The following is a 23,734-nucleotide window of genomic DNA, read 5'->3' on the forward strand; positions in this document are numbered from 1 at the left end:
AATAAGTAAATAGTGAAGTACTTTCAGGAACGCTATCTTGCATCCGTTAAATACGCAGTTATATAGGATACATTAACTGATAAAACCGTGGCCTTTCAAAAGTCATTAGTCATGTTTATATAAGAAAATTCACATAAACATCAGTCATTCTGACCTAGAAATCATTGATTCAAACAGCAATGTGACACTGGTTTCTAATAAGCCTACAACTATTCCCATTTGACTAGACTTCTAAATATTAATTAATTCTGCAGTTCGAAACTGTCAACTCTAATGTGATTTCTGAAATGCTGTACCTGTAAAATTAGCCTCTTATCTTAGTATAGCAAGGTCTGTAGTTAATTTGTTTAGTGCCAAGTGCCTGCAGTATGGTATGTAACAAATCAGGAGTTTCATATTGCACAGGACAGAGAGAATCCATCCAGCTACAGACTGGACTGAAAACACCGAAAGCTCAGCCAATATTGTTATCCTAGAACTTTAAAATGGGAACAAGAAAGAAGTTTACTGGCACAAATTATTTTCAGATTTTTAAATCATGAGTCAAACCTCACAGAGGCTAAGAAAACATGACTAGTGTTTACTTTTACAGCGTCAAAAGATTAGTTAAAGAAATGAAATTGGCAAGAAGAATACATATTGACATTCTCCTCATGTTTCCAAATAGCAAAGCTTCGTAACTGCCTTCAGAAGGATGCAAACTATTGTCTTGAGCTTTGGCAGCATCCCATTAAGTCTTTAATAAGAATGAATTACCACTCAAAATTGAAATGCAACATAACAGCATTTTACTTCTACCACTTCAGAGGTAAGAATTTAATCTTCCCTCCTAATATACTCTTAGACACAAATCTATTAGCCCTTCTTTCAAAAAGTGATTCTTTTGCCACAAATGAAAGCATGCAGTGGCAGCTGGGCATGTCTTTACAGCAGAAATTACTGGCAATACTATAGGTACATTCATTTTTCACTGTGTTAAGATCTGAAAGTGAGAACAATAAACAACCTTCTAGACACAAAACCACCAACAAAAAAATTAAGAGGCTTAATTTGGCACCTCACTTTGACTTAAAAAAGTGCCCACTTCACCTCCCACTAGGTTACCTGCAAACAAAAATAAGTTAAAATGTCAACATAAACATATGCACACATCAGGAAAAGGCTGCTGTGATGTTGCATAGCAAAGCCAGCTTCAGGCATGGACAAACTGGCAGCAATGGGCAGCGCACCAGACAGAAGTATAGTTTGGCAATCATATGATGATGCCAGTATTATGCTCTGATACCACTTAGCCCTTCACTGCACTTTTCTCCTTTAGGGACGAGCCTGAACCTTGTGAAACTGTTTCTCTTTAAGCTAGAATGGCGAGCGCTGCTAACAAACAGAATGCATCACAAAACAGTCACACCTTCTTACGATCTTGGCACTTTTCAAACTGTGCTCAAAATGCAGCACAGTGGTGTTGTATTCCTGCTGTAATGCTATCACAGTACCTGCAACTATCTATAGGTTTCACAGGGGTGTAAAACAGCCCTGGAAAACATTAGAAGAACTGCCACCTTTGCCTACACCTGTACCCGGGAGATTCAGGGGCTGCATCTGAGGGAGGAATCAGAATGGAGGCAAGAACAGCCAGTGCTGGGTAGCGGTTCCATGTCAGGTCTGGGGGTCACTGCCTGCCCCAGATCTTCCACTTGCAGCAGCAGCAAGAAGAGGTGATATTTAGGGTTTTTATCCAGCCCTCCTTCTGACCTCCATCTTATCCAAGGAGACACTGGAACTGGTTGTACTGACTAGACAGTATGCAACGTGATGTGACAGAACCAGAGCGAAGGACAGGATCCCTTTTCTGCCACCCTCAACCCTCACATCCATCCGATCTTGAGGTGTGGAAAAAGATTACCTATTTCCCAAGATTCTCTCTCATCCTCTCTCACCTCCTTGAGGCAAGTTGATTTGAAACAGACCCGAGAATAAAGAACAAAATTATGTGAAGCACATGTTAATAAAATACTTAGCTACAAAAACTGAGTTAAATATTCAAGTTTTCAGTCCATGCTGTGAAGAAAATACACGCTTGCTAATATTCAGCTAAGGGCCTGACACCAGGAAGCGTTGACTTATTTTAGCTGATGTTCTAGGAGGAAAAGTGATGCTCTGCTGCTCTCCTTGCCGCTTTCTGTCATGTCTGTAGTTTGAACTATTTCCTTCTCCAACCTAAGCTTTAAAGGAATAAACAATCCTAAGTCTTTGTACATTTCAGAATTCAAAATCCCAACCAAACTAGGCTGGTGTTGTAGTTTGAATCTTTGGGGGGATGCTCTAATGATCACCTAAGTGCTCTGTGTATGGTACCATTAAGTTTGTGGCGCTGTTGGAGATACCAACATTACAGCTGATTCAGTAGACAGCTGGAGATAAGTTAATAAAAATACGGTTCTCATTTCATATATTTTAACATGGAACAGAGTATAAGAAGCTACACCAAAATAACTGAAACAGAGGCATAATCTTTTTTTTAGTAGCAACATTAATTTAGAAAGCTTAACTAGGCAACTTGTAAAGCAAAGCCTGTGAAGTTTTCACTTACATATTATGCGCTGTTAATACATAATCTTAACTATCTGTTCATGCTTAGGTTTGATTTTTATTCCTTGCTATGAACTGCCTTTTTGATGACACGAGGCAATACTGTAGGATGATTACTTAATGCTAGTCACAGCAATCACTCTCTATCCAGGAGCTACAGAATTCTCCAGCACTTCACAGCAACAATTACTGCTATATTTATAAAGAGACATCTTTGACATTCCTACGTTTAGTATTTCCTTGACAAAGTACTATTTAAGGTGAGTATTAAAATAAAATTCAGCCTACTGAGAAATAAGAACATATAGAAAAGAAGAGCACATATATGGCAGTGCAGTTACTTCATCCAGATCTTAACAACACTTAAGGCAAATTACGCTGACAGCAATGGAATTCATTTGACCCCTCCATTCCAAGAGTGCAAGATCAGTGTGTTGCTTCTTGCGGGAATGGTGACTGTCTAAACCCCAATCAATTTCATGCTATTACTGCCCCATCATCTAGACTTTTTATCCAGCATTTTACAGCCATCTGAGAATATGTAATCTCCTTACAAGCAGAATCTGTTGAAAATTTTCTAAGCCTTCAATTATAAAAGCTTCTGTGCTCTCAAAGTCTTCAGCTGCAGATGCACAAAATTTGCACATCTGCAAACTCAGAAAAATGACAAGATACAAACTGTGAACATTACAAGCTATCTGAGTAATTCTAGGAGTCAGTTTTTAATGCAAATGTAGATTACAGAATCAATTTGGCCATACAGAATCTAATTAGAGATGGCAAATCGAGATTCTTGAAAAAGATAGTTGCAGATTGACTCCATATCCGACATATTCTTTGCATCCAAAGGAAGAATATATTCAGCAACACCTTATGGAAAATCTAATGAAAAACTTCAGTAACTTCAATTGAAACAAAGAAATATATATACAGTACTCCAAGTTAAATTTTAAAACACCTGCTTGCCCACAGACTATACTACAAGCACAACATCCTGCAAGTCTCATTCTGAGTTCTGTATCTGCAAATGAGCAATTAACACAATGAGTTCTACATAAGGTTTTTAAAATGGAAGTGTAGCATCCATCAAACACATAACGAATTCAAGGCACTACAGAAGTCATTCTCATCAGGAAAATTTTGACTTGTGTTGCGCTTATAACCTTGGTAAGTATGTATGGACGTTTAAGCCATTTTCAAATGATCAAGATTAGAATTCTGGAGCAGCCATACCTACAGCAGAAGTACTTACGACACATAAAGAGCTTTCCTAGTGCCCACAACCCAAACCTAAGGTGTTAGACCTCACAGTAGGACTGGGGAAAACATACATCAAGCTCTACCTCTATAGAGAGTAGTCCTCTGTTCACCTGAGCCAAAACTGACCTAACTCTGCAAAATGGAAGAACCACCAGGCAATTTTATTTCAGAAAAATTTCACATTCCTTTCTTTTTAACTTGAATTCACGTCAGTGGAATGGTTTTAGTAGGTCCTGAGTCTAATACATACACTCTATGATTTGCCCCTAATTAGCGTATTTATATATACTTTAGTCCTTATGTGACCACAAATATTTTTTCCCTGGAATTTCTCTGGATACACACTTACCATGGTTTTATGTGGAAGCTGCTATCACTTTGCACACTCAAGCTTCTGTACCTCACCAGACAGCAACCACCCAGAGAGTCATGAGCACATGAACTCCACCCCATCTTTCACAAGGGACACAGAAGAGGTTTGCACAGTTCTTGCTAAACATGATTGAAAGATTATTATTAAGACAAGTCCACCATAAAGAAAAAATAAAAGCTTTGACTGATGCAGAGTTTAATATCATCCTAATTCCCTAATGTTTAGGGGGTTAAAAACGTGATTTTTGATTGTTTAGCCTTTGCATTTTTATATCAAAATATCTGGATATGTAATTACTCTTAGCATTCTGACATAATACCAAGTATTTATCTGTGACAGCTCCCAAGACTGCCTTGCATTTAGAGAGGCTCAAATGATCTGTAGGGGTTTTGATGCAAGTAGGGCCATTTGAAAAGAGAAATACATGTCCTTCAGCTGACTGCCAATCACAAGCCTTTGACAAAAGAACTGGCAGCAGTACTGCCATTCAGAGTTTCCTCAGGTTGAAAGCTGGTCATGGACCTGCTTCTGATTTCAGATTTCGTAAATCTGGACAAACCCACCCACTCAGAAAAGTGTGGCAAAGGCTCCCCTGTTATACTAAAATTAGTAAGAATGACGATGTAACAAAATGGCAGGAAGTTTTGCAGTGATGTGGCCACCTAACTTCAAAAATGATGGAAATTTTGAGTCAAAGGATGAAGAAATTTCTGTTCCTGGAATCCAGCTGAGAAACAAAAACTCTTCCTTTTTGTAATATCTTTAGAATAATCCCTGAAGATAAACCAGGAGAAAGCCAAGGCAGAAAAAAAAAGTGGATGACACAATCAGCAGGGCACCCTTTTTTTCAGGCCCAACATTCAACTAAGCTCAATGGAAATCCCGAAGAATACCAGAATGTTTATAGAACAACCATTAAGAATTACCATTAAGAATATCAGAATTTCCCCAATGTGTTTAAGAAGATTACAGCCTTCCTACTGCCACTACTTGGCATGGTATTTTCCCTGCCTGCAATAAGATGTTACGCTTAGCAAGTGCTAAAATCAGGAACTGCATGCTGCCAGTAGCTTAATGATATAAAATTCTACAAGGACCATACAGTCACTCAGCTTCTTCAGAGAACCCAGGGCATCTCCAGTATTTTTGCTAAGAAACTGTGAGCTTTTGAGAGCACTCCATGATCACAATTTTTATTTTTCACACAATATACCACCATCTGAAATCACGATATGCTTCCCATCACCACTGTAGTGGGCGTATATCTGTCTACAACTCCAGACACTTCCCATGATGCCTATTAGGTTTTTTATTACTTTTTCTCTGCCTTGCTTTTGAACTATTCCATATCTCAAGGCAAATTATTATGAAAAGCATTGGTTTTATCAATATTAAAAGGCATACTTTGCCAGTGAATTCTGCCATTCATAACATGTAACACATATTAGACCTAAGAAGAAAGTGATCATGACATTTTTCTCGGGACAGTCAAAATTCCCGGGAGGTTTCCAAGAGAAGATGGAAACAGAATCATTTGAAAATTTTACAGGAAAAACTGAATGCTTGTTCTCTTATTTATGGACATACACTTTACCCTAGATACCACACTACAACTGGCATCCAAATTGATAGCAATGTTGGTTCTGTACCTTTTCACAGCATCAGCTTCCTGAGAGGCATCAATTCTCTCCTCAATACAGTATTAACTACCACAAACCCAAAAAACCCTATGGTGCTACGTTTGTTTCTTTCTGAGTGCTCTTGGACCGCTCTGTGGCACAATAAGCCTTGTATGCTGAAAGTCTGAAGGCTCTGCACTGAATTCAAGAATATGTTCAAGAGGGTGTTTTTCCAGATCAGATTTGCACTGTACTTGTTTTAAACATGATGGAGACAGCTTAACTCCAAGGTCTTCTAAGTTAAAGGCTGATACATGAGGATCTGCTTGGCAGGAAGGAATTAAAAGGCTATTAGTTGAACGATATATTTTAAGAGTAAAATACCCTTTCTGTGAAAAATCTGGTACTAAAACTCAGTGAAGTGAACATGACTGCTTCATAAGAAGTAACAGGGAACAGAGGACAGCTAGCTCCCAAGCCACTTTTTTCAGCATCTAGTATAAAAAAGCAACCTGTAACACCTAAATAACTACAGTGGACTCCCATTAAACTGATCCCAAAAATACCTGCTATCTCATAGCAAGATCTAGTATGTGTGCAGAAGTGAATACTAATTTTTGTAATAGTCTGAAATACAGAGTAAAACAAAGAAAATTTACTATTCATTGCAGGTACTTTATTTTAACTGCTTGGAAGTATGTGGTACAGCCTTCAATTCATCTGTATTACATAATAAAATCACCTATATGCTACAATGCCATGGCAATTGAGAAAGTACCAGCTACACCCAAAATGCATTTGAACCAACTTCACTTCCCATTAAGTGAAATTTAAGAAATCAGTCTTGGATGCAAGACGGCCTGGCAGACTGCTTCTACCCTGCAAAATATAAGACATGGTAAAAAGTAAACAGGACCCTTAGAAAGGCTCCAGATCCCTCACATCACAAGTGATACTTAAGCAGTGACAATTTTATTTCTGGCAGAACATTTAAACAGTTATAGCACTGTAGAAGAGCTTCAGCAGAAATTATTTTGTACAACCCCCTCAATATTCAAGAGTCTGTTACTTGAACTTCTTTGTAACATGACAAAGGGTAAATCCAGCCAGAATCAGACATTAGATATCAAACCACTCTGTATAAATTATGGCAATGTAAGGTTCTTTAGCTCACAGGAATTAAAACTATCTAGAGTGTGGTGGCTGCACATCTAAATCAGTTTAGCAAGTTAAAATAAGGTAGCTTTTCATCCAAAAATCCTCACTTATTTTCTCTTTAATACATTTCTTAATGCATCTGCTATTCTTCCTCCTGCATCTAGGTCAGTCTTCCTTGCCTGAATTCTCTGACTATCTTTCCATTGGTCTCCCTGCAGGTAGATCATGTTTAATCTAAGAATCTGGATCTCTCATAGTGCACCTGTTGAACTCCATCTGTTTCCACATCGACTCACTGAATATTTAATACAAAAACTGCTGAGAAAATAAAAATTGTTTCAGAGTGGATAATACAAAGTATCATTAGAGCCAAACAGATACAGTCTAATTCAAAGAATTTCTGTCCTGTGATTAACACCACGTGAAAGACCTAATTTTATCTAACTTAAATATGTCTGGTCAAATTCTGCTTAACCCTTCAGTAACCTGGCATAAATAGACACAAACATTGCATTTCTGAGGACTGTAGAACTGACCAGACAATTTTCACCTGGGGTATGTATGCATATAGATAGAACTACCTGTAGAACAAAGCAAACAATGTACACAGGGCTTACAGGAACCTAGAGACAGATCTAATTATGTACTAAATAAATAAAGCAGAAAAGAAAAATGCATGAATAAAGCCTGAAGTGCAAAGGTGTAAGGGTAAAAAAAAAAAAAAAAAAATTCTCAACTCTAGGATGCTTTGTACTAAATTACACATGCAAATTTAACTGTGGCAATTATCCTTCAACTAACCTTTGCTAGCTAAAAGGAGTGCAGAAGTACTCCTAATCCGCTTCTGTCTGCAAATCGGACAAATAAGCTTGAATCACAGGTAAAAAGACAAACCACTCTAAAAACACCATAAAAGACAACAAAAAATGCCTCTGTAAATACACCAGCAACAAAGGGAGGGCTAAGGAGAACCTCTATGCTTTGTTGGATGTGGCAGGAAACAGTGACAAAGGATGAAGTACCTAATGCTTCTTTGCCTCTGTCTTTTACAGTAAGACCAGCTGTTGTTTGGGTACTCAGCTCCCTGAGCTGGAAGACTGGGATGAGGAGCAGAATGAAGCCCCCATACTCCAAGGGGAAACGGTCAGCAACCTACTGCACCACCCAAACACATGAAGCTGCATGGGATCCACCCAAAGGTACTGAGAGAGCTGGCAGAAATTTTCACCAAGCCATTCTGAATCATTTCCCAGAACAGCCAGAGAGATCTGAATAACCAGAGAGATCCTGGTAGACCAAAGCCAGCAGATGTGATTCCCACCTACAAGGGTGTGAAGGAGGATCCAGGAAACTGGGCCTGCCAGCCTGACCTTGGTGCCAGGCAAGGTTACAGAGCAGATCATCTTGAGCAGAATCACACAGCACATACAGGACAAGCAGGCCATCAGGCCCAGTCAGGATGGGTTTATGAGGGGCAGGTTCCTCTTGACCAACCTGATCTCCTTTGACAAGGTGACACACTCAGTGGATGAGGGAAAGGGTGTGCATGTTGTTTATCTAGACTTTACTGCAGCCTTTGACACAGTTCCCATAGCATTCTGGAGAAACTGGCTGCTCATGGCTTGGACAGGTGCACTATTTGATGGGAAAACAACTGTCTGGATGGCCAAGTCCGAAGAGTGGTGGTGGATAGAGCTGCATCCAGTTGGCAGCTTGTCACAAGTGGTGTTCCCCAGGGATCAGTGTTGGGGACATGTGTTTAATTTATCAATGATCTGGATGAGGAATTGAGTGCACTCTCAGTCATTTTTCAAATGTTGGGTGGGAGTGTTGATCTGCTGCATGGCAGAAAGGCTCTGCAGAGGGATCTGGACAGGCTGGAATGATAGGCCAAGGCCAGTTATATGAGGCTCAACAAGGTGAAGTGCTGGGTCCTGCATTTGAATCACTACAACCCCACTGAACACTGTAGGCTTGGAGAAGAGTGGCAGAAAAGCTGAATGGTAGAAAAGGACCTGGCTCAACAGCAGCTGATCATGAGCCAGCGTGTGCCCAGGTGGCCAAGCAGGCCCATGGCATCCTGGCCGGTATCAGCAATAGCGTGGCCAGCAGGAGCAGGGCAGGGATTGTCCCCTATGCTCAGCAAAGATGAGGCCACACCTCAAATCCTGTGTTCAATTTTGGGACAAAAAAAGAACACTGAGGTGCTGGAGCAAGTCCAGAGAAGGGCAATGAAGCTGGAGAAGGGCCTGGAGCACAAGTCCTGTGAGGAACAGCTGAAAGAGCTGGGTTTGTTCAGCCTGGAGCGAAAGAGGCTTATGGAGAACCTTATCACTCTCTGCAACACCCTGAGAAGAGGCTGTAGCCAGGTAGGGGTCAGCCTCTTCTCCCAGGTAACAAGTAAGATGACAAGAAGTATGTCAAGTTCCACCAGAGGAGATTTAGACTAGGTATTGGGAAAAACATCTTCACTGAAAAGACTGTTAAGCACTGGGACAGGCTACCCAGGAAGTGGTTGACTCACCAACCCCTGAAGTGTTTAAAAGAGGTGGGACATGCTAGTGCTGGGTTAACAGTTAGACCCATTGCCCTAAGAGGTCTTTTTCAACCTAAATGTTTCTATAACCTCAACTATTTTAACTGATTTTATTCTGAAGCAGACTAAAAGTATACACATGCTCTGTTAATACAGTCCAACAGAACGGATGATGGCCCCCAGCTAAGGGCAAAAGAGTTCCAGCTGTTTGCAAAGTAACTATATTCTCACACTGGAGCAAATTAACGTGGGAATAGATGTCACTAATAAAATAAATAAAGAACCAGGAAAGTAGCAGAAAACAAAGTGGCCTTCATCCTTCCTCATAATACAGAGTAGAGTTTATCTTTCTAACCATATTTTGCATTCAGATACTTTCAGTGTCTGGTTTTAGTCTCAAATAAGTATGGCAAGCAGAATTTAAAATGAGTTATCAACTACTTCTATTTTGTATCTTTCATACTGTTTCAAGTAAGTCTAAATTAAAAAGAAACACTAAGTTTTCACTGAATTTAATGTAATCTGTTAAGAATTGTACGTAATGATCACCAGTGTCTCTTTAAAGACTATGCAGAGGTAACACAAGTGTAGTAACAAAATGTTATTTGCTTTTTAGGTATTCTCACAGAACTGCTAAAGATTAAGTGTACTGTGATGACTGCAGTGCTCAGCATTTAAGACAGTATTTATAATTAATATTAAATTCCTGCCATGTACAATGTGAAATTGAAGTTACATGTTTATTTTCTCATTACGTGATAGAAATTCTAGTATTTCTCAGTCTTACTCTACCATAAGATATTGAGCTATTTCACTGTGCTCCTCTGTCATTTTAGTAAAATCCCATGAAGGCTTAGAAATGACCTTAAGATGTGAAGGTGGGGGAACACTGTTACCATGAGCTAGGCTTGCTGTTATACACATATGCTTTGAAGCTGTCACAAATGTTATTACAGAAATATTCAGAGACTACACCCACAGTTGCCTCCTCTACCCTATCTCCAGGAACATGCCCTTTCAAAAGCAACCCACCTCTCTGATCCGCCAGCTACACTGGTATATAGTAGCTACAGCCCCTCTGTCTTAGAGGAGTAAAAGGACAAGTTTAATTTCCAAAGCCATTTTATTAAATCAAAGTGCATTCTTTTGCTGCTGCCCCACTGTGACATAAAATGAATGTGTGGCTGCCCATAAAAAAGGGGAAAGGATGATGCTAAAGCAAAATGTTCAGTTTGAATTCAGGTAGGCTTGAAAAGCCATGTACTGCAGGGGAATGTGAGTTGTTGGAAAGGACCTGGTCTAAGTTCTCCAGGGACAGTTCTTAGGTCATATAATCCTAAATCTTCTCTCTCCTTGCTCTCCAAATATGAATTAAGCCTGTCTGTTCCAGGACCTTTCATGCTGCAATCCCCACCAGGCTGTATGCCCTCTCAACTCTCTCTCCACAAATGTGCCATTCTGTGGCTTTTTCCTCTTGAAGGTAGCCCTGAAAGAAGACAGCAGATGGCACCGCGTGGAACACACTCTCACAAAGCAAAACCATGATGTGCATAGCTGAGAATGTTTTGTTGAAACCAGAGTGCAACGGAAGCATAAAGAAAAAAGAACCCTGAAGTTGACTTACAAAAGCAAAAGCCTGAAAAAAAAATTCAGTGATGGAACAATTAAAAGCATGACATATTTCACACAAAACATATCATCCAAGCTTGTGCCTAGCAAAAACTGGGCTTTGCTGTGGGAGGGTGGGGCTAATGTTGGTGAAGTAAAGGTAGAATACAAAATCAAAACACTAAAAATTCCTTGGCTCCCATTTAGCCATAGGAGAATAATTACAGTTGTCATTACTAGCTGACCTGAGACTTCACAAATTAAGATACTGTTGCTAATGTTTAAGGTAGTCTCTCCAGTGTCAAGATCCATTTTCTATTTGGCAAATGAAAGATTAAAACTGTTACAGAGTAAAATTAATTGTGAGACATATGCAATAGCTTTTCAAATGTTACTTCAGACATCTGACAATAGATGAATCATTCTAGTCACCTGAATAAGATACAATAGTCAAAACACAGTAGCATTACACAGCTTCTTGGAAAACTCAAACACTGCATTGGCTTTCATGACTTTCATTTTACAATAGTGAGTCGAAGAGACATCCATTTACTCTCATTGTTACCATCAATATAATGCCAAAATGCCAATTTTGTTTTGCTGACTTTCTGAATTAGAAGAATTGCAACTTTAATACCCAAATGATCAAATATTTCAACCATGGAGATGAAACTGCCTTTTTCAAGACAAATGTTTCAAAAATATTTATGAAATTCTAAGTTATTTAACTGAACTTCCAAATGCTGTTTGGGCTAAGTTTAGGATAAGGGGTTAGGACATTCAACACATGCAATAGACTATATATATATGTATGTGTGTGTGTGTAAAGCTGGATAAACATAGAAAAGTACTCAGGATAGGAAAGCTTGTTTTGTTTTGCTTCTGCACCACTATTTTCAAATCCTCTGGCTATAGCACACACACACTCTATATTAAATATGTTCCCCTCAATCAGGTGCATCCTCAAAGAGGTACTTTCCATGCCTAGACTTTCTTAACATATCAATCTATTGTGAAGATAGGAATAAAAATAAATAAAATCACACTTCTTGAATTTCAAGAGGTTGGCTATCATTTATAGCATAATAATTGCAAAAAGAGAATACAGAGACTGGAAAAATAAAGCCAAGAACTCAAAAAATGTAGGCTGTCCAGTCACATGTGCTAGAACAGTTTAAAATTACATAATTACACGCTATTTTTCCCTTCTGCCAAATCCATATTAAATCAACAGGATACAGAATGCCCATCCATACAGCGAGCCATGATTTTAAATAAATGGAAATTTATTTAAGCATAAACCAGTCTAGAGGAAAATAGCTATCCCACTAAGAAAAAAATCAATAATCAAGCCCAACGCACATCCTCCATTGCAATGTAGTTTCCCCAAGAATTTGTTTGTTTAAGTGAGGCAATTTTGAAAAGGTGTTCTGCAATTCCTCATGAATTATCAGCTAAAGAGAACTTGAATGTGCTCTTTTACCTAACAAACTAACATAACCCATATAAATGGACTTCCACGGGAAATTATATAATAAGCATTGTAACACCCAGAAGAAATTATCATTTACAGTTATTTATGTTAGATGGGCTCTGAAAAAGCAACATTTGATACTGGACTTGGGTCCCCAATAGCGGACAGATATTTTAAATACCGTTTCCTGCTCTCAAAGCAGGAATATGTACAAATACACAGTTATTCCTTGTTTAAAACACACCATTTCTTTTTCTAAAGCACAGGAATGTTGCCTCACATAATAGCAAGAACTTTTGAAGTATAGCAAGTATTTAATTCTCTAAAATGCCAAAGGAACTTCTACCCTGGGAAAGCAGCAATAAGTTGGGAAATATAGAAGCTGATCTATTTTGTCTGTATCTAGATCCTTAAATTCATTCCCCAGGCTGCTTCAACTTATGTAAGGTGTGGTGCAGCATTAGGGTCAATTTCATGGTACCTCTTCAGCCCAGACCTAGCAGCTACCCACATTAAAAACACCTAAGTTTGATTCCCAGCAACAGCACAGATGAAGACCACAACCTTTGCTCAGCTATGGGGCAGGAAATGAAGTCTATGTGCTGGACATATTACAAAAAGGCTATAGCAATGCATGTCCTAAGTTCACTTTTTTCCTCCAGGCAAGTAGTAAGACAGATGGCTCCAAGAAGTTTTGCTAAAGGACTTAATAATAAAAAACATTGTCACACATCCTGCTATGGAGTGCAGGCTCCAAAGGCCCAAAAAGTAGCAGCTTTAATGGCTTTCTTAAGTAGAAAGAAGCCCTCAGGAGTAGCTCTACATGTCAGTACAAATATACCTCAAAGGGCTTGCAAGAATGGAATTTTCAAAAATTCAGGAGGAAACTCTGCAACACATGCACAGTTGACATGAAATGGAAAATAACCTGACTAAATTAGAGGAGATTCTTGTGGAACAGCAAAGACACCTCCTCAAACTAATCGTACCCTCAATCCATTTAAAACCTATTAGTTCCTACAGGATTCTGAATTTTCTTGCTAACTATACCAGCCCAAATTTTTATTCTCCCCTTCTCCCACCAGTTCAACATGAGACAGATTCAAAAACATGAGTATTAGCATTACAGGCTGCCAAAACAAGAGACTATTAGAGACAGTTATGATAGGAAGCAAAAGCTAATCTTTATAAACCACTCTAACCCTATGTAATCAAATAAATTTTCTGTTTTAAAAAACAAACATATTAAGCTGTTCAAATAACAGGATATCTGCCAAAAAAGTCCATTCAAGGATGTTAATTGTAGCATTTGGTCTAGTTAGTCAAGTGTCTGTGAGTGTTTGCTGAAGACCATTAAAAAAAAAATCATTGCATTAAAAGCTAAACTTGATGGTTCAGTTGACCCAGCCTACATAAAACATTTGGATATGTTTTCCTTTTCATGTTTCATTCTGCTATCCATAAATCAATAAAAGGGTCAACACTTTGCAAGCATTCTATCTCACCTCATATGTTTTCCAAAAGAAGTCTGTAGGGAGTCTCTGTACTCAACCATACTCTGCGCTCTGTTTTATGAACACTGCCCCTCCCACCTATCATGCATAACCCCATTACTGCACCCACATGAAATCTGATGAGGTGTTCACCCCAATTACAAGCAGTGCAAGTGAGGAAAGAAGCACTATGTGCTAAGTAAAGATGGTCGAAGACAATAGTAGATACAGAGCAGGGATTTGATTCTTGCATGACTGCTATTTTATGAGGCCACACAGTGAACTGCTTTTCAACTGCATCACTCCAACTGAACAAATCCAGCCTGAGGTCTCCCCACTCACAAAGCAGTTTCTGCTATGCCTTCAACTCTGTCCAATGTTTTTTTCCAAATTATCCTCCTTCCATTACCTTTCTAATATTTACCTATTTTTGCAATTTCACAAGCAGTAGAGAAGTCCAGTACAGTCAAGTGCACATCATCTTGACTGTTACCACCATATCAACCTTACAGAAAAATTTACTTGGTTTCAAAACAGCTCCTTCCAAGTAGCTCAACAACACCTTACAACTGAGAAACCCCAAAAGCCAGGCTAACCTGTGCTAACAGAGTTTCTCAACCCATGTCATACTGCAATAGAAGTGATTGAAAAAGATGCCTGATTTGGATCCTCCTCATTAAAGGGTAGGTGGTGATGCGGTGGTGAAGGCTGGAAGATTATTCTCACATAAAAATCTCTTTCATGAGCACAGAGGCCCCACTGAATCAGGCCTGAACTCTGTGCTAGAATATTTTTCCTGCTGCAATACAAAGGCAGAAATGAGTTTGAGTTACCTGAAATTCTGTTAAAATTATTAATATTACTAGAGTATAAAAAACCATTCAAATGTTAACAGTAAATATAATCTTAAAAGTGTGTATTTCAATAAAATAGAAATAGAGTACTTCTCACATCACAAAATCAAAACACTTGTGAATGAAGAACACGTACTAAGTTTTTAATATGAAACTCTTGAAATCTGCAACGTCTCAGATGACCAAAGTGGCTGTCAGCTCTCAAGAACACATTTAGTATACGACCTGCTGCCTATTTTCCCAGCAAGAGGCACTAGCAGGGAAACAGTGGCCAGATTAATTACCTGGGTGGGCACTGGTAATTGATATTATTGACACTATCCTCTTTACACAATTTTTTCCCCTCTCCTTATCAACACCAACTTAACACGCTCTTATACACCTCTTATTTCATCACCTGTTGCTCCAGTGTCTTAACATGCTCTGGTTTTATTTGTATATGCCTTCCCTCTGTCACTCAATCCCAGTTTATCTTCTAACATCAGTCACTATTTACATTCTCTCCTGATGCTCATACTTTTCCTCAAAAATAAGAGATTAAACTGTAATATAAAAACTGGTGGTAAACCAGCTCAGGAAACTAAAATGTTATAGTATTTTAATAATTTACCTCACTGAATTTACTATGACTGCTTTACAGCAAGCAAGAAGAAAAAAATAGGACTGCACAGTGGGCAACAGCAGAGAACTACTCCAGAAGTCAACTATCAGATCAGGTAACTACAACACAAACCCACAACCTCCAGTGATCAATCAATTCCATACACCACTTTTTATGTTCATTTCAGTCATACTCTGAATTTTAAGGAAGGTTTCACGTCATATTTATAGATGCTAAATTATGCTTTCATTAATGATACAAGTTTATAACAGCTCAAAGATCCATCTGGCAAACATGATTTGAACACAGCAAAACCTGTATATTTGATGCTGCATGAGATAAAAATCTCAACTTCCTTTAACTTGCCCGCCTCTGAAACTCAAGCAATGACACTGACCTTAGATTTATTTTCACCAGTTCATCCCCATTCATCAAACCCCACTAATGCTAGATTATGGTATCAGTAATGAGAAAATGGATTGCTATTATATCTATAATCCATATTTGCTACCAGGACAATTATGCTACCTCAGAGCAAGGTACAATAAACACTGGTCACCCCTAATGGCAGGTGAAAAGCTGGTGGCTTGAGCAATCAGTGCTTCTGGTCTGGAAGAGCCAAAAATGTATGAGAGACTGTGGTCGTGCTCTTTGGTACCAAGAGCTGCCAGGATGTAGAAGACAGAATTCCTGGCAGGAGAAGGTGGGCAAATGGAACTGTATGGAACTGTCCAAGCCCACCCTGGTGCACCACCCTGCACGTGCAAACTGGTACGGAGAGGGTCTCATGCTCACATATATGAGCTTTGGTATTCCAGCCTAAGAAAGCTTTCACTAACGTAACTGGCATTAATCCGGCTTTTAGCAAGATGTTAAAATTCTCAGAGGAAAGAGAAGTTTGATCTCATGTCATGGGATATGATTAATGATTCAGATACAGTTCTCACACGTGTGGCTTAATGGTAAGAACTGTACAAACAGAATGAATGTACTATTTTGACAGTACTCCCTGAAGACTACTAATGTACCAAAAGTTGTTATCATTTCACTTGGTAGCAGCATCAGAACACAACAGTCTTGCTAGATATATATATGTATCTTATATGTATACATATGCACACATACAGATTATTTTTTTATACACATATATACACGCACACACACATATATTTATACATATATATGATGCAAGCAGCCAAAAGAAATAGCATAGGGACATGCTGGAGCTCCATTTAGAAAACTAGTGCACAGAATGTAGTCCCTGTTCAAGGGCTCCATGATTTTGGTTGCCTTGGTTCTAAAAGCCAGGTTGGCATTTAAGGCAACGTCTGACAGTAAGAATGTTCTCACTTGATAACTGAGTTAAATCTGCTCTTGTACTTTCATGTGCAGCTTTCACTCTGCATTTGTGGGAACACAGCACCAAAATTAAGCTCCTGGTCCACCCAGCTGCCAAACCAGCCAACAGATGAACCAAATTTCAGACATGAAAACTGTCCATTCCAATGTACCATCGCTATCCATGTTTCAGGTTCTAGGCCTTAGAATGAAATCCTGCAATTAAACGCTGGAGGCCTGTCAATGGCACATCTTTAATGTCAGTGCTGCCTGACTTCATGTATCAGCTCACCTGACCTAGAAGCTGCCAAGAAGTACACACCACACATTTCTCAAAGTCTCTGGACCAGCTCAAGTATGGAAAGTAAACACGACATGAAAAATAAATCAAAAAGTGAAAATACTGCACAAAACAGGTAGTCGGTGTGAAAAAACCCCACGAAACAGTAAACCTAGTCATAGTGTACAGGTCACAAGTGCTTAAGCAACAGCAAGGTGACCTCAAAATACCAGTTTGGTTTTACCTTGCACAGGCATTGTATTTCAATGGAGATCAAAAACCAAACACTGTTCTCTCTCTATTGCCTTGGCCTATCGTACTACATTTGGGTCACTTCTGGAAGAAATGCCAACACAAATGAGTCTCAGATGCTGATTTTACAAAAGCAGCAAGTCTCCCTTCCATCCCAAATCAAAAACTAAATTTACTGTCAGAAAGGCAGCTCAAATGGATGTTAGGAGAAAAAAGAAAAAAAGAAAAGAAAAAAAAAAAAAAAAAAAAAAGTGGTATTTGATTCAATTAATATGTAGAAAACCCAAGGCAATTCTGCCTTTCTTCCCACCCTTGATGGTTTCATATGTCCATACCAGACAACTAAATTCCTAAGTAAATGGGAAAGCTTTCTACACCTTAGAGGCAACAATATCTTTCCATCCAAAAGAATAAATAATTTGCCTAATGCTCCTCATTTTATCAGATATACCTCAGTTTCCTCTCTGGAGCACAAAACAAATACTAGAGAATAGGTAACTGACTTTACAACACACTGCCAGATATTCTATGCAAGCTTGACAGGAAAAGCCAAAAGAATTGAGAAAAATATCAAACTGTTCCACAGCAAAGTCTGCAGCCACTGTCCTGAAAAAAAAAAAAACCAAACCAAACAAACAAACAAAAAAAACCCAGTTTACCTGGAGAAGCTTCTAAAGAAGTGGTTAGAAAAAAAAATTAGAAACAGAGCACTGCTGCCAGTCTTTTCCTAAGCTCCTTTCCCATATTACATTCAGACTTGAAAGACCCTTGCAACTATGAAAAGCCATTCCTACCTAACTACTCTGCATTGTTTAAGAGAGCAACATAATTTTTTATTCTTTCCAACAATTTTGCTGCTGTAATAGAGAGAGCCCTTTGTTTTCACTTAGTTTCTACCATTTTAGGTTCTCTGTCCTACTAATTAACTTAAGTGCATTTGCCTCCACCATTTCTGGCATGCAGCAACACGACACTGGCATGATTCTTGACATTTCAACTGCTTCTCACAGACCTGCATTAAAATCAATGAGTTTTGTCAACTTCATCTATTCCTTAATTAACAAGGGTACATCCAGCAGCACAGGCAGCAATGCCTTCTGTTTGTGTACTCAGGAAGATGACTTTGCATCAATTTACGCATTGCTTTAAACAGGAGTTTATCTTTACAGCTGTATCATTACTATGAACTTAACTCCCACAGCACCATTTTAGTGTCCTTCAGGATTTAGTAACAAGTTACGGAAGTCAGCACTGTAAAATTTTCGTTTATCTAACAAGGATGAGCCTTGCTTATAAAAATCAAACAAAATTTACACCAAAAAAGTAGGTTGCATGCTTGAAAGTTTCCTCCATAATACAAAGGAAAGCCTTTATGCTTAAATTTAGATTAGAAGAGAACTACAGGATACAACCTGAGGTTCATAGTCTCATTGCAGATGTATTTAAACTATGCTCCCCCTCATTCTTAACTTTATTAACTGGAAGCTTGCACTTCTTCCATTCATTTGTGTTAGCAACAAAGCACTTAAATCATGGGCAATTACTTGACATTTTGAAGATATTTTGAGATACTTGGCTTTCACATCACAAAGGTTTATTACTTCACACAGCTTTTAAAAACAAAGCAATTCCTTGTTCTCTATCCACTATTCTGAGCCATGATTTGTGAATGGATTACATTTGCGGGTGGGGGGGGGGGGAGAAGTGAGGGGGGAAAAGCCAGCTAGAAAAGAGGAAGTTGTGCTTTTGAAAGTATCAAAGTGGAGCACATGCTTTGCAGAGAAGTACAATTTCAGCAACAGTTTTAGATGAAATTTAGCACAGAATATCTAGCGTGCATTTCAAAACGAAGCATCTCCCTCGTTCGTGCAATTAACAGTGAGACCCAAGATGTAAAATTTAAAATTAAAACCACACAATTCACTATTCTAAAGTAATCTGCCACTTACCCTACCTAAAGTTCTAAAAACCTCAAGGATTCCCAGGATGAAGTAACCAGCAGTATAAAAATTCATTGTCACGTTTTAGCATTACAACAATCCTGCCCCACAAGTCTTGTCATCTTTCACTTCGCCCTGCTGCAAGGAGCGAGTGCAGAATTTCTTGATCTCATGCATAAAATGGTTTCGGTCCCCTCGAAGAGGGAAAAAGAACAGATGGCTTCTATAGGAGGGAATGCAATCTTTGGAAAAGTCAAGATGTGTGGGAAATAGCAAAAGTCCTTGGGCTCAGAAACGCACCTTCGAAACACCTGGCAGTAAATCAATGTCAACCATTTCGCTGTAATCCCTCAAGTCACTTTTATGAAGATTACTTCCTGCAGCGCATTCCTCACCCTGCTCCCTCCCCGGCTGACAAGGACTCTAGTAAAAACCACTTCGGGAAGCCGCACCGCACACACGGGACCGCCGGCGCGACAGCGGGACCCGGACCGAGGCGCGGGTCACGCCTGGCTCAACTGTTTCACCACCAGCTCCTGACTCCGGCCCGACCCCCGATTCCCTGCCAGCACCACAACTTTCCTCGTGCCCCTCGGAGAGTCCTGCCGCAACTCCAAGGGATGCGGGGGACTGCCGTCGCCCCCGTTCCCGAGGTCTCCGGCGCAGGGGACACCCCGGTGCCCGGCACCGCCGCTCGCTCCCAGCGCTTCCCTTCTCCCGCGCCGCGGTGACGACCCCTCACGCTCCCTCCGACCTGCCACAGCGCGTCCCGTCCGCACCGCCTCCCTCTCTCTCTCCTTGCCTCCCTCCCCGGCTCCCGGGGCGGCCGCGGCTGCCGGCTCCCTCCGGGGAACAGGCAGGGGCGCAACTTCGCGGAGTGGCGGAGCGGGGGACGGGCGGCGGGGCCCTCCCGCCGTCCCCGCGGCCACGGCGGAGGGAACCCGCGGGTCTCCCCCGCCGCGGCTCATGGCGCGGTTCTTTCCCGCCTCCCCGTCCCGCCCGGCGGCGGCGGCGACTGACCAGGGGTCGAACTCGTGGATGATGCTCTCGAAGCGGATGACGGCGAAGAGCCGGGAGCTGAATCCAGCCAGCCAGGCCAGGAAGAGGATGGTGAAGGAGAGCAGGGACTGCCAGCCCGCCGGCTGCGACAGGCCCCCCGACAAGCCGCCGCCCGCCCCGGCGCGGCTGTGGAGCGGCGCCGCGGAGTTGGCGGCGGGTCTGTGCTTGTGGTCGGGGGCCGAGTGCTCCGCCATGTTGTACCCGGGGCTCCCTCGCAGCCTCTCCCTCCGCCCGGCGCGTGCGGGGAGGAGGAGGCGGAGGAGGGGAGGAGAGGAGGGAGGAAGGGCAGGGGGCGGGCAGCTCGGCAAGGGGCGGGGCGGAGCCCGCCCGTTCTTACTCGGCGCTCCTTTCTGACTCCCCGCCGCCTCCTGGCGCACCCGAGCTCTGCCGCTGCCTCCTCCTCCCGCCGTCACCGTCCCCCGGGGCGGGAGGGGGCACGGCGCGGCGCGGGCGAGCCCGGGGGGCGGGACCATCGACGGGGCGGGGCTAAGGAGCCGGAGGGGCGGGGTTCGAGACGGCCCGGGGCGCGCGCGCGGCTCCGAGGGGCAGCGCCGGGGTGGGGAGGGGGCCTCTGCCGGGAAGGGGCTGCGGACGGGATCCGGGCGGGAGGGAAAGGGGCGGATCGCGTCTCCCGCCCTCCCTCCCTCTCGAGCGGGCCGTTTGACATTGCCGCCCCTCCGGAGCGGGAGGAGCTACCGGGAGAGGGCGGGTCTCCCAGGAGGAGGCGGGGGGCGGAACCGATCCCCTCTGGTAGCGCCCTCCTAACAGGAACTCCGGTGACGGCCTGTCACGGAGCGACAGGTATTTAAAAGGGGCGGGTCATCCCCGAGCAGCCAATCGGAGCGGCACAGCCCCGCGCGCACGGGGCGTCGCGCCCGTTGCCCGTCGTTGGGGTAGTTGACTGGCAGTGGTTTGGTCCAATCGAAGTGCGGTCTGCGGGTCGCGTGGCCGCCCCCGGCGCCGTGCCAGAGCGCTGCGGTGCGTGTGGGCCAGCGGGTGGTGCCACTCCCGTCGTGCTCTGGGACGGCGCGGAGCATGCCGGGAGTTGTAGTCCGCAGTGCGGGGGGGCGCGGCGTGTCTCAGAGTGTGTGGCCGTTATTTCCATCGGTTAGGAATATTTATTTGTCGCGGTGGAAACTGCGTTGGCTGGCTCTGAGGGATGTGGGAGAGGTTTGCCCTCATGCAGTTGAGAGGAGTAGCTTGGTGCAAGGTCAGTGATAGCCCTGGGTGTGCCACTTGCCTCAGTTGGGAGTGCTTTTACAGAATCCATCAGTGCATAGTTAGGTTGGAAGAGACCTTTGAGGTCATCGAGTCCAACCTATGGCCGAAAACCACCATGTTAACTCGACCATGGCACTAAGAGCCAGAACTTAAAACAGTTCCAGGGATGATGACTCTGCCACCTCAATCAGGTGCAGTGACCAGCAAATGGACACCTTGGCTTTTTTGGGGCCTCTCTGGGCAACTTCTTCCACCACCTTCACAGTAAAGAATTTCTTCCGAACATCCAATCTAGACCTACTTCCTCTCAGTTTAAAACAATTTCCCCTTGTCCTGTCACTGCCTGCTTTGTAAAAAGTCCTTCTCCAGCTCTCTTCTAGGGCCCCTTTAGGTACAGGAAGGTGCTCTGAGGTCTCTCTGGAGACTTGTCTCCAGGCTCAAAATCCCCAACTCCCTCAGCTGTCTCCATAGGAGAGGTGTTCCAGCCCTCTGATTATTTCTGTGGGCCTCTGGACTTACTCCTACAGGTCCATGGCACTGCTGTGCTGGAGACCCCAGAGCTGGCTGCCGGCCTCCACTGAAGTTGTTCTTTAGTGGAAAGCTCTGCTCAACATTCCTTAGAGAATGTAACTATTTTTCCTCAATCCCTGCATTAGCCAAGGGATATGACTTGGTCACTGTATTTGAAAGCAGAGTAACTATATTGTCAGGTGTGTATACATGTTTTGATCTGAGCACTTTGATACGCTGTTGCTTCTGGAAGACTCCATTTCACACAGCCGCAGAATGAGGCTTAGGAAACCCAGAAGATTTTGAGGTTCAGTTTTGCTGAATCTGGCTTTTAAAAGGCTAAATTTTTGTTAGGTAGGGATTTTTTGTTTGTGTTGGTTGTGGTTTGTTTGTTGCTGCTTTTCTAAACACGGTATGCTTTCTTATTCTTGTTTAAATAGGCCAATAATACGTTCAAGATAGGCTACGTTAGACGTTTGCCCCTTTTCTAGTGTTGTCAGTGAGGCTTTTTTAATGAGCTGACCAACTGGCATTTCAAGTGAAGGATTTCTTTTTAATTGGCTCTTGAACGCAGAGCAAATGCAAGCAGAAATTTGCAACTATCAAGTGTTTTCTAAAAGGTACTGGCTGATTTTACAACAGACTCAGTCCTGGTCTACTTTTCTGAATTTCTGTTCTCTCGGTTGGCATCCTGTTTTTGGTAACAGCAGTTCAGGCTTAACGATGCAGCAGAGGAGCTGTTTCAAATGGCAGTGTTGTACGCTGAGAGAATAGTTTTGTATTTTCTTTCCTTCCTGACCGTTCTTCTACATGTTAAGGAGCCAAAAAGGACCGATGATTCATATAAGCTGGGAAAAAATATGTGTATATCAGAGCTTTTTTTTTTTTTTTTTTTTTTAATGTATAATTTACATTAAAACCCCCTTTTTATTGATTTGGAATCTGATTTATTTAAAAATTATTGCAGATCATGGTGTGGATAAGTTTATATGGTGTTTACTTTAAATTTCAGTGTTATAACTTTTACTTGCAACAGGGAGGTTATATCATTCTGACTGTACTGTCAGAGTTAGATCAGACAATTTTTTGAGCATAGACAAGCTCAGGCAATGTGATTTATTAAAATGCTGACTAATGGTAAAGTGTTTCTTTGTCATTGGTAACAAATTATATTGTTGCCTATTCATTTTCAAACTGTTCAAAAGGCTTTACTCTTGAATATCTCAGAGCTCTGGCAATGAAATTTAGTGGCAGCAAAAGCACATTTCTAGTGAAACATTTTATTAATGTTTCAGTAAATGTAATGTTTGAATTGAAATAAGACTTAATAGTCTTATGATAAAATCAATCAAACAAATGCACACAGATGGAAATTAAGTGACTCCTATAGGTGGATGGAAGGATTTGGTGGGTTTGGTACTGTACTGCCATGACAGCAATGGAAAGTACTTTTCTCTAGAGGAGATGCAAAATGTGCCTACTGGAAACTGCATTCAACCCACACTAATAGCTTGACAGGGAAGGACACTTTCCATTTCTCTGTTTTTATCTTATTTTATTTTTACTTCC

General features: G+C 41.6%; 1 protein-coding gene across 1 annotated transcript in view; it reads right to left on the bottom strand.

Moving 5' to 3' along the window:
* Positions 1-20,866, bottom strand: part of STT3B (STT3 oligosaccharyltransferase complex catalytic subunit B) — a 50,889-nt gene extending 30,023 nt beyond the window's left edge. Inside the window, exon 1 of the mRNA XM_040060625.2 lies at positions 20,396-20,866. Coding sequence (XP_039916559.1) covers positions 20,396-20,628 — 233 coding nt within the window. The 5' untranslated portion in view covers positions 20,629-20,866. The remainder of the gene's footprint in view (positions 1-20,395) is intronic.
* Between the last annotated feature and the right edge of the window lie 2,868 nt (positions 20,867-23,734).

Source organism: Hirundo rustica, chromosome 1 (assembly GCF_015227805.2).
Source record: "Hirundo rustica isolate bHirRus1 chromosome 1, bHirRus1.pri.v3, whole genome shotgun sequence".
Lineage (NCBI taxonomy): Eukaryota > Metazoa > Chordata > Aves > Passeriformes > Hirundinidae > Hirundo > Hirundo rustica.